The sequence below is a fragment of the Carex rostrata genome, chromosome 3 (genome assembly GCF_964058835.1).
Source record: "Carex rostrata chromosome 3, lpCarRost1.2, whole genome shotgun sequence".
NCBI lineage: Eukaryota > Viridiplantae > Streptophyta > Magnoliopsida > Poales > Cyperaceae > Carex > Carex rostrata.
Window position 1 is genome coordinate 13,854,596 of NC_135920.1, and position 10,582 is coordinate 13,865,177.

The following is a 10,582-nucleotide window of genomic DNA, read 5'->3' on the forward strand; positions in this document are numbered from 1 at the left end:
GCTAGGGACCCGACCGCCAGCGTTCTGGGCGGTCCGCTTTTTTTTATTATTATTATTTTTTTTTTTAGAGATCTGATTTTTTTTCTTAATATTTTCATTTGTGAAGTTTTAGTTTTGCTTAGAGTATTTGCCAAAAAATAAAACATTTGATATATTTATAAGTGATGTCGTAACTCTTTATAACTTTCAATTGATTTGTCAGTTGGATATCACAAGTCTAAAGATAAACACTAATTAAGGATTTGGCCTCGATTCAAAAAATTTCAAGCTCTGACAGCTTGTTGATCTTCTTATTTATATTTATGGTATTAAAACAATAGTTTAGAGATACTAAAATATGTTCAAACCTCAAATTAGATCTCTGTCCATGCACAAAGCACCCTAAACTAACCTCTGGTATGGTACCAAGTCCAAACTCAGCAGCCAAGCACTAGGCAAAAGCTGCTGGTATAGTGCAATGCACTAAAAACATTAAATTTGACCTCTGTTGGTAAATCAGCAAGTCTGGACTGATAAAGGGACCAAACTGAAAAAGTTATTACACCAGCATGTAGAGCATTAAAAAATACACAAAATTGATACAAATTTCAATTTATTTGGATTTTTCTACAATTAGACAACATCACTTATAAATATATCAAATATTTTATTTTTTGGCAAATATGATGCAATATGGTCCTGCGCATGCTTCACGAAAATGGGCGTAACTTTTGATCCGTCTGTCAGATCGGGCTGAAATTTTGACAGGAACTCCACAGCCCAAAACCGGATTCAAAACGAATCTATGATTCGTTTCACTGATTTTTTGGCTCAGATTCGTGATCCGAGTCTCCCTTCCTGGACTTTTGGACCTTTCTTTATAATTTTAGAGTTTTTAGGGTCTTTTATGTTTTTTTTTTATGTATTTTCTGTTTTTAGGGTTTGTATTTAAACAGACGTCATGTCTTTTGGCAGAAGTTAGTTCTTGATGTATCAGTTTTATTAAAGAATTGAGAATCTGTGTGATCTCAGAACCAAATCTATCTTTCCATTACTTTTTTTCCAATTTCTTGATCGTTCGTGCATCAGCAAATACCCTAAGCAAAAAAAAACTAAAACAAATGAAAATATTAAGAAAAAATCAGATCTCTAAAAAAAAAAAAAAAACAAAACAAAAAGCGGACCGCCCAGAACGCTGGCGGTCAGGTCCCTAGCAGACCGAACGTGTGCCTGGCGGTTTGGTTATATTTGGAAAAACTCAGATTTTGGAGTTACTTTTGTAAAAAAAAAAATTTTTGGGTTATTAATAAAAATGGCCGTTGATCCTCACAGTTAGATTTGAATTTAACGATCCATATCTGCTAAGCATCAAGAACTCCGCTAGTACAGTAGTACTAGAGATTAGAGAAGAGCCGATCCAATAAAATTCGGATAAGTATCCTCTCCATTACTATAAAAAATTATTTTCACTTTACGGTTTGAGATTAACTCTCAGCTGCTTTGGAATTCGTACTAACGCAGGGGCAGTATTATTGGGCTTTGAGATTCGTGCGAAGTTAAAAGGAACGGTCCAGATTCAGTAATTATAAAAGATTCTCTATTACGATACCGGAGAGGATCTGAATTCATAAAATTCAAATCCATTAAGGTACCTGGCATGAGATATGGAACTGTTTATCTTAATTTGACATAAATCTCAAAAACCTCCCTCCCGTGCATCTAAAAGCATCTTTAATTCAGCAATTGAAATTAATTGTTAAATAATAATTATAAAAAATTTAGAAATTAAGCAATTCAATCCTACATTAGTACAATCAACCAAATAATTGAGAATTAAACACTTGGCCAATAAAAATTAAACATTTGACTAACTCATCTTTAGAAAAAGATTTCTTATTAAGCAATTATTTTCAAGAATTGCTAAATAAGCAATAACCATACAACCCAGCAATTACAAAAACAATTGACACATCAGCATAAGCAATTACTGTTGGAGATGCTCTAAGGTGGGTCCGGAAAAAAAATCACTCAACTGAAATTTTCTTAAACAATTGTTTATGTATCACGAAATTATATGAGATGAGAATTGACGGAGATGAAAATCTATTTTTAATAAAAGTGGAAACCTTTTCTGATAGCTTCTGTCAAGTCTTTCAAAAAAAAAAAAAATGAGAACCCATTGATATAGATTGTATAAGAATGAAAATGAGAATGTGTTAAAATGAATATTCGATTTTATCATAAGATTAGTTGTGAAAATTTTAATTTATTTTGAAAATATGTATTTTATTTTAATTTGCACCATAATCATCTAGAAGCAACACATCTTTGAATTCAGTAGGCACTAATTATTTCAGTAATATTTTTTTTAAGTTTGGGTCAAAGTTATATCAGCAAATTATGTTTTTCTTTTTCAATTCTTAAGCTCTAATTTGAGATTCAAAATTTGTTCGCTGGAAAGCCCGGAATCAATTGTTGATATTTTGATGTTAATTTCATAAAATTTTCATTTTTCCAGCAGCTTCGGCCATTGATTAATTTAAGAAAACTGCTAAAATTAAAAATTATCAAATTCATTTTTACTTTATTTGATCCAACACAAAATTTCAAAATCTAATATTTTGACACATTTCAACAGCATTACTAAGAACAAATTAATTAGTTAAATAAAAAAAATTAAAATATAATTATGACATAGTGCATTCTAGAACAAAGCAACACCATTTTGAAAAAGATACAAAAAAACATCATAAATATAAACGGATAGATTATTAGAGTTTTACATAGTACATACAATGTCAAAAGGATGGTATAAAAATATAGAACAAATACATGGACAGAAAGTATCTGCTAGGATCGGTCAGACTCATTTAGGTGTGCTTTAGAGGGAGGTAGAACTCTTCCATTAAGGCTGTGCTCCAGTATTGGAGGGAAACCATCGTTAACGGGAGGGAAGGGGAGGGGACGACAGGGGAGACTACCTTCGGAACAGTAAAACCTACATCTCAAATCGGGGATGACAGATTTCGCCCAAATTTGCTTTCTCTCTCCCCTCTGAACAGTGAACGCTCCCTCTCGTTCCCCTTCGCTCCCTCTCTGATTCTCCTCTTCTGGAGCAGGTGAGTTGGTCTGGGCTGACCAGATTTTGAGAGTTTTCCCCTTTGCTGTCGTTCCTTCCCTCCGCGTCCCTTCGTCTAGAGCACAACCTAAAGGAAAGAAAGGGAAAATATGTTGATTGTCGGGCGTCCACGTTGTTCACCTGCTCCAGAAGAGAGGAAACGGAGAGGTAGCGGAGATGAGAAGTTACTGTTCGGAGGAGAGAAGAGAAGAGCTTAGTGTTGATTTTTGGCGAAATCTGTCACCCTCGATTTAGGGTGTAGAAATTATTGTTCGGAGAGGAAGAACTCTCATTTCTCTTCCTCTCCGTCCCTTTCCCTTCCTCTACGGACATCGATTCTGGAGGATCTGATCGGAAGGAGTGACATTCTTTAAAAATAAGAAATGGAATTCTTATTTTGAAAAGTTCTCTGATTAAAACAGAAAACAAACGGATAATGATTTTATTTCACGGGATTTGAGAGAATAATTTGGACCATATGAAATTCCGTAACTTGTGATCGGATTTGGAAAGAATTCAACATGCACCATTAAAATTACTTATTTGCTCTTATTGAGTTTGAGTTCTTAGTCTTCCGCTTACACCTATCTCATTTGATGGCAATTGTTGTAAATTTGGTGTAAATAATGGATTATTTTTTCTTCTCAATAATGAATTCATCCAAGTATAATAATTGAGAAAAGAGATGAATTCAAACATTTTCAAATTGAAATAATCTCTTTTTCAATAAAATGAACTAATTTCTCTTTGTCTCACAAGCAAGAATTAAGTAAGAAGGTACTAGTTATACAAAACTCAGATCTAAATAATCTAATTTACATGTGCAGTTGAAAGTACAGAGGAGAGAGTAGAGAGTGCGGAAATCAAGAGAGGAGAAAACAGTGAAATTAGCATCCACTTTGAGAAAAGCAGGACCCTACTGTTCTTTTACTCTCTATTTCTCACTTCAAAGAGGAGGAGAGATAAAGAGAAGAACAGAAAATAATAGAGATTTGAAGAGCACTTCAAAGAGGAGGAGAGATAAAGAGAAGAACAGAAAATAATAGAGATTTGAAGAGCAGCTGATTCTATTCCAAAATAGTGAGTTGAAAAAAAATATATTTCAATTTTGGGTCCAAAATATACCAATGCAATAAAAGATGTTTTATTTCAATTTTGGAATAAATTATAACCATCCTTTTAGTGTGTGTGTTTGTGTTTTTTTTTTTTTTCAAATGAACGACCCAGTCTTTGCAACTGACAATTAACAATCGGTGTTTGCCCTTTCGTTTTCTATTTTTTTTTATAGATTTAAATATGAGCAAACCTGAATAAAATTACAAACTTGAGGTCGGGTTGTATTACTGCAAAACTTGAACAACTGGTTAAAAAAGCTGAAAATTCTTGATATCTATGGTTTTATAAGTTTTAACTCTTACAAATATTCTCTGCTTTATTTTTCTTTTTTGACATATCATCAGTAGCCATATGTTAATCTAAAGCGTTCGTTCAAATAGTCGCCACTCTTTATGGGAGGAAACCTGCAATAAGTATTATAAAGAGAGAAAAATGCAACAAATTATAGCTGTTAGGAATTAAATGATGAAAATACAGGATCAGCACTTGATACCTTTGGCCTATTTATTCAAATTTCATCCAATTTTCTGTTGCCAGGGTAAAGGTTTGGTATTTTAGTATGCAACTGTAGGTAATGACTTAGTACAATGTGTTTCGGGTCAGGTTATACTGTCATAGGTACATATAGTAGCATCAAGCATGGTTACAGACTAGCCTGAGAGAAATCACACACTCTTAACAAGTAACAACCAATTTAGTATCAGAAAGCATGGTTACATATACTGTCATAGGTACATATAGTAGCATCAAGCATGATTTTAGGAATTAAATGATCAAAATACAGGATCAGCGCTTGATACCTTTGGCCTATTTATTAAAATTTCATCCAATTTTCTGTTGCCAGGGTGAAGGTTTGGTATTTTAGCATGCAACTGTAGGTAATGACTTAGTACAATGTGTTTTGGGTCAGGTTATACTGTCAAAGGTACATATAGTAGCATCAAGCATGGTTACAGACTAGCCTGGAGAGAAATTACAGACTTTTAACAATCAATTTAGTATCAGAAAGCAATACAATCCAATTATGTCTGGTAATAGAATTGTCACGGTCAGGTGTGGCAGATGCATGTCTGGTAACTAAATTTTTTTATTGTCGCCGTAACCTAAAATCTTGGTATATTTATTTTTTTTGGTTTCTGAGGGCACAGAACTTGAAGTTGGATCGATACTCATAATTTTGTTTAGAATACAGTGAATAAATGATTATGTTCCAAGTGCTGGCACAAATCTCAAGATGGTTACATGGTGATTACAACTATATCACTAATTAATTGCTCACCTTTGAAAATGTATGCATTTTAATTGATTTCAATTTTAAGATTCACTTTTGTTTTGTCATTTAATTACGTTCTGCTTGATATTTAAATCGATAATATTAATTAGAATTTAGAAGTATACATAACTGTTTATTTTTAAATCTACGAAATCTGAAATTATTCAGTTGATATAAAACAAAAGAATCCAAAGAACAAAAATACCATGATGAAGCTCTTTATTCAGCTATCACTCCACTTTGTTATAAAAATTGTGCGGTGCTTTATCATTGACATTATCTTTTCCTTATTTATGTTTTATGTTTCTGTGTGTGTGTGTGTGTGTGTGAGAGAGAGAGAGAGAGACCTTGGAGGAGAAGTTTCGCTACAGCAGCTTTCCAAGCATTCCACCACACACTCATAATTCGGATCAAGAAAAAAAGCAGCCTGAAGTTAGGTTAAAACCTTGTCAGGAGAAACTTCCAGGCAAAAAATTACAAACTAACAGTAAGCTGCATATAGTACCACTGCTTTCATATTAGGTTAGCTTCCAATAACAGTTGAGGAATACTTCCAAGTTTTCAGTTCCCGCTACAAAATTACCAAATACCCTCTTTACACCAGATATCAAAAAGATCACCCATACCATCCTCTCTTGTGTTATACCCAAGCTGCTATTTCAATGTTTTATAGGGGTAGCTGTGATATATTCTATTTTCAAGAACAACAGGAGAAAATCCAATCAAATAGACAAACTTACAGAGTAGCGTTCTTCCCCAACTGCCATAACTCGGTGCAGTGTCGACCTGTAAAAAATTAGAAAATAAATATAATCTTCATAGGAAAGGTAATATGCATAACTTGAAAGGATATAATGATAATCACAGTGTAAGTACAAGGTTTTAGTATATACGAAGTGACATAACTAACCTAAAAGTACAGTTGGTCCATCTCTCCATCATATCCCCAATATTTACAATAAGTGCTCTGCAAAAAAATACATAAATTATTAACAGGAGAATTTTTCTGTATGTACCAAGTGAAATTTCAGTCTGTACTGATTGGAATTTAGGTTGATCCAAACTTAACCAAGATTTTCCAAGTGTACAAGCGATGCTTGCACACAATAACATGGCCAATGACTAAATGAAGGTTTCCCAAAACTTGTACCATGCCATACTACTAGCCCTTACCAGGCATAAGGCCACAGCTTAATGAAAATCAATCAAGAAAGTACAATTAATAAAAGAGAGATAAAAATGCAGGGATAGATTGTTGCATTTCAATACCAGACAGTACATCCAGCTACGAGCCATGATTGGTACAAAGAAATCCATATGACAGCTTACCCCTCAACATGACGAACATCTTCCCATAGCTGGGGATACTTATCCTTTTCTCTACAAATCTGCATGTTTCCATTAAATAAAGTCAAAATAGAAAAATATCTGATGCATTAAAATTCTAATATAAATTTCATATGTATAAAAGTATATTGCATTGAAAACACCACAACCAATATGAAATGCACAAATGATGAAATCTATACCACAATGACATAGAAAAGCAACACAATAAAAAATTAACATAAAAAAGAGTGGGAGGAGCTGGTTCCTTTGGTGGGCTACATAATTTATAAGAAATAGAAAGAAACCATGTTTTCATTTAAATTAAGAAGACGACAAACCTGTAATCCAGGTACGCCATCTGTGACCAAAAGAGTTATCATACCATAGTCAGAGTGAGCTGATGCGCCATAGTTACCCTTATCAGATTCAGAGATCTCACCTAAAAGTTTTCGGCAAGTAAACTTCAATTAATGGCCACAATAAGATAAAAAACACTTCGTGTTGTACATGATAATAATTTAAGGATTACCCGGGTAATGCAGTAGACGAAGAAATGCCATTGGAGAGTCCAAAGCACCTATTTTCGTGAAGAAATTTTCATCAAGGTTCAATGCAAGAGCAATCAAGGAAATTAATTTCGAGCCAACATTCCTATGAAGAAATGGAAGCCATTGTTACCATACAATTTTACAAAATTTACAATTGCATCTGAATGCTTTTACAAAATTTTGGTTATCATACAATTTTGAGGACTAAACAAGTGCTCTAACACACAGGTTTCGGCCATTTTTTTTAATGTGATTTAAAAATATCCTCAGTTGAGAAATGAACATGTGGTAAAATGATTGATTAAATCATGGAAATATTAAACAACCAGGAAAATTGCTGTTTGAAATTGTCATAATAGTACATGACTGGACTTAAACAATACTTGTTGAAACCGTTGATTTAATTGCAATATATTGGAAACTTACATAAAATTTTCATAATATGATTCCATTGTCTCTCTCCAAACTGGCAAGCTTTCTATAACATAGTAGGGAGGAAATTACAAATAGATTAAAGAGTAAAAAGTAAATTCTTTACTATAAGTCATAATTTGTAGCTTGTATCTTAACAAACACTGAGTCACTGACCAGGCAAACTACTTACAATGTGTCTTCACTTTGATTAAAGAAGGTATTTCATAGTTGAAACAAGATTTTTTAAGAGAAAAGTCTTTTTTGGCCCCTTGAACTGTTGTGCTGGTTCAAATGGGTCAACTTTTTTTTTAATTCAAATGACCCCTTGAACTTTGCCTAAATCCAGCCGTTCGTTATCAAAAGTTAATTGTTCCATTATTGTGCTAACACTGGTCTTCCTGACTTGTCTTTGCCAAAAGAAAAGTTCATCACATTTGCTCCATCTTTTCCAGGTTTCTTCTCCCGTTGTTTAATTGTCTCCTCCTTTTGCAAAATTAAATTTGCATTAGCAAAGAGTATCAAGTACACTTCACAGAGAGACTAACATTTAGGGAAATAAAACATATGAGCTATAACCATCGTTCAAAAGATCAATCAAGAACAAGCATTACAGGCAAAGTCCATCTTCTATGTTAGCTGTACCTAGTTTATACTTGATTTTATTTGCAATTTCGCTTTAACAACAAATTGCTTCATTGGGAAAGGGTTTATTAGCTTCGGAGCTCCAAAAACCATTCAAAACGAAGCCTCTAGAGACAACTTTTCAGTTTCAATTACATGTGCCTCTTTTAAGAATTGGTCCAAATTGACAAAAAGTATTATCACGCTTCTAGAACTATGGACCAGTTTGATTAGGATTTGCCGATTTGGTAAAGGTAATCTGAATTATTTTAGTAATTACTAATAAGAAAAGAGTGCTCAGCCATACTATGGCTTGTTAGCATCATGGGGGATTCTTCTCATGTCGTCTATCCAGATAATCAAGTTTGCACAAGAGAAGAGATCAACCACAATTAGTTATTCAGAGAAGTTTGCTATCTAGTGAACTCCATGAGGACAAAGCTCCTTTGGAATATAAACCCTAACTTGTTCGCCATTCCAGTTTTCTTTGGTATATAAACCCTAAATTGAGATTTCCTTGTGCACTATATCACCGCATCATGCCACCATGAGGTAATATTGCTTTCACAGTTATAGAAATTAATTAGCTCGTATGATCTTGTTTGATTAGAGAGAAAGACTGGTTTTGCTATTTTTTTTCTAATTTACAGAAGAATTTTGTTTGGGAAAGACAAAGTCACCACAGCAGAGCAACACATCAGCATAATAACAATAGATTTAACATTAACTAACCGAACCGAACAGCTGGATTTCAGAAAATTAAAAAGTTCAGGGGACTGTATGAATAAAGAAAATTCAAGAAGTCATTTGAATCAAAGATATAGTTCAAGGGCCATGAAATACTTTCTCATTTTTTTTTTAATGCCGACTAGGAGGCACTAGAGTTGCGGTCAATAAAAATAGGCAGGTGGTGTTTCATGGTTAATTATTAAAAAAAGGGATAATTTTTTATACACTTGACAACTTGTGCAGTTTCTTATATTTAAAAGGAAACATGGTGTTAGTAGGCGAGCCCAAAGCGATTTTACCCCAACAAGAACAACAACCAAGCCTTTAGTCCCAAAGCGATTTTACTCCAGATGACCAAAACCATTCCTCAAAAATTAATTTACCTTTTGACGGCCATTGATTTGGTGAATTTCTATCTTTAATGGGACCGATATAGAAACTTTCCTTGAGATCACCTACAAAAACATTACTGCCATAAGTAGGTAAAGGTTCTTATTTCACCATCTAATTTGACATATTTTTTGGTATGATCTACTATCTGAGTTGAAACTTTTTTTTTAAAACATGTATTTATTAGTTTTTTTTTTTTTTGCTTAATTTTCCCTTACAATGCAATTACCAGCATTTACTTTGTTGGCTGGTAGTTTAGCAAAGGTAGGTTTAGAGATGCTTATTTACCAGTTTTCATAAGTCACTAAGAAAAATAAATATAAAACCATGTAAGCTTCCTTCTTTACTTGTCCTTTACTTTCCTTTATGAAAGATTGACTAAACAAAAGGTTGTGACAGAAACCTTTAAATTTGGAAGAAGGATCCAGAGTCTCAGCATAAGGAGGTGTATAACCACGATTGTTTTTCCCTCTCTCCAGTTTCATCTTCTCACTCAGAGGCAAATCAAATAACTTCTTGCTCTCTCTAAGCATACTACTTATAACAAAATCGTTGATTCCATGGTTTATCAGGTAGAAGAAACCATGCTCCACGCATGCCTGAGAAATTCGCAGTTAATTGAAGAAAGGAAGCAAAGAAAACACAAAAAGGAATAAAAAAAAAATAAGATGGAGTACTTGGCGGATAGATTTGGCGGTAGAAGCCCGGTCTGTGGTGGAGAGATCGATGAGAGGGAGGCAAATGCTTGGTTTAGACATTTCCACAACCACCTTTGTTGCGCTTCGTTTTGGGGTTATGGATCCAGAGTTTAAGTTTCTTTCTATTTTATTTTCATTAGTCAATGTTTGATAATTACTTCTCTTACTTTATATATATTTTCTAATAAATTTTCAACAATAGTTCAGGACTCGAGATACGTGTATAAAAAAAGTTGAACGGTTGAGTTCAAAATTTGGGAATTTCAGAAACACTTTTTACAATGAGATATTTCAGCAGATTTCAATTCGTGCAGAACGGATAACGAACTGAGCCGAGTTGTGTAGATCAAGTGAGATTATCGTTGAT

The 10,582-nt window shown here is 33.6% G+C and overlaps 1 protein-coding gene and 1 long non-coding RNA gene across 4 annotated transcripts; one reads left to right on the forward strand and one right to left on the reverse strand.

The window, feature by feature from the left end:
• Positions 1–4,227: 4,227 nt before the first annotated feature.
• LOC144551642 (uncharacterized) lies at positions 4,228–4,651 on the forward strand. The gene is made up of 2 exons (XR_013510849.1): positions 4,228–4,283; positions 4,503–4,651. It is a non-coding gene; the product is annotated as an uncharacterized LOC144551642 (long non-coding RNA).
• Positions 4,512–10,355, reverse strand: LOC144551641 (kihadalactone A synthase LFS-like). 3 transcript variants are annotated; one of them, XM_078299702.1, is made up of 11 exons: positions 10,195–10,355; positions 9,921–10,116; positions 9,511–9,582; positions 7,790–7,841; positions 7,345–7,466; positions 7,154–7,254; positions 6,816–6,874; positions 6,397–6,453; positions 6,227–6,272; positions 5,834–5,913; positions 4,512–4,617 (listed from the first exon to the last, which is right to left on the reverse strand). In XM_078299702.1, the coding sequence occupies exons 1-11, from the start codon at positions 10,273–10,275 to the stop codon at positions 4,554–4,556; spliced, it is 930 nt and encodes a 309-aa protein (XP_078155828.1). In that variant the 5' UTR covers positions 10,276–10,355; the 3' UTR covers positions 4,512–4,553. The 3 variants fall into 3 exon arrangements, with proteins under 3 accessions (XP_078155828.1, XP_078155830.1, XP_078155829.1); XM_078299704.1 differs by lacking the exon at positions 9,511–9,582; XM_078299703.1 differs by lacking the exon at positions 6,397–6,453.
• Positions 10,356–10,582: the final 227 nt, after the last annotated feature.

What these genes read in the sequence shown, in the direction of transcription:
- LOC144551641 (XM_078299702.1), bottom strand. Translation starts at nt 10,275, where the DNA reads ATGTCTAAACCAAGCATTTGCCTCCCTCTCATCGATCTCTCCACCACA. An exon ending in AAATCAATGGCCGTCAAAAG is followed by an intron (nt 7,842 to 9,510) that starts GTAAATTAATTT and finishes ACTATGTTATAG; the next exon opens with AAAGCTTGCCAGTTTGGAGA. An exon ending in AGCGAAACTTCTCCTCCAAG is followed by an intron (nt 4,618 to 5,833) that starts GTCTCTCTCTCT and finishes TACTTATTGCAG; the next exon opens with GTTTCCTCCCATAAAGAGTG.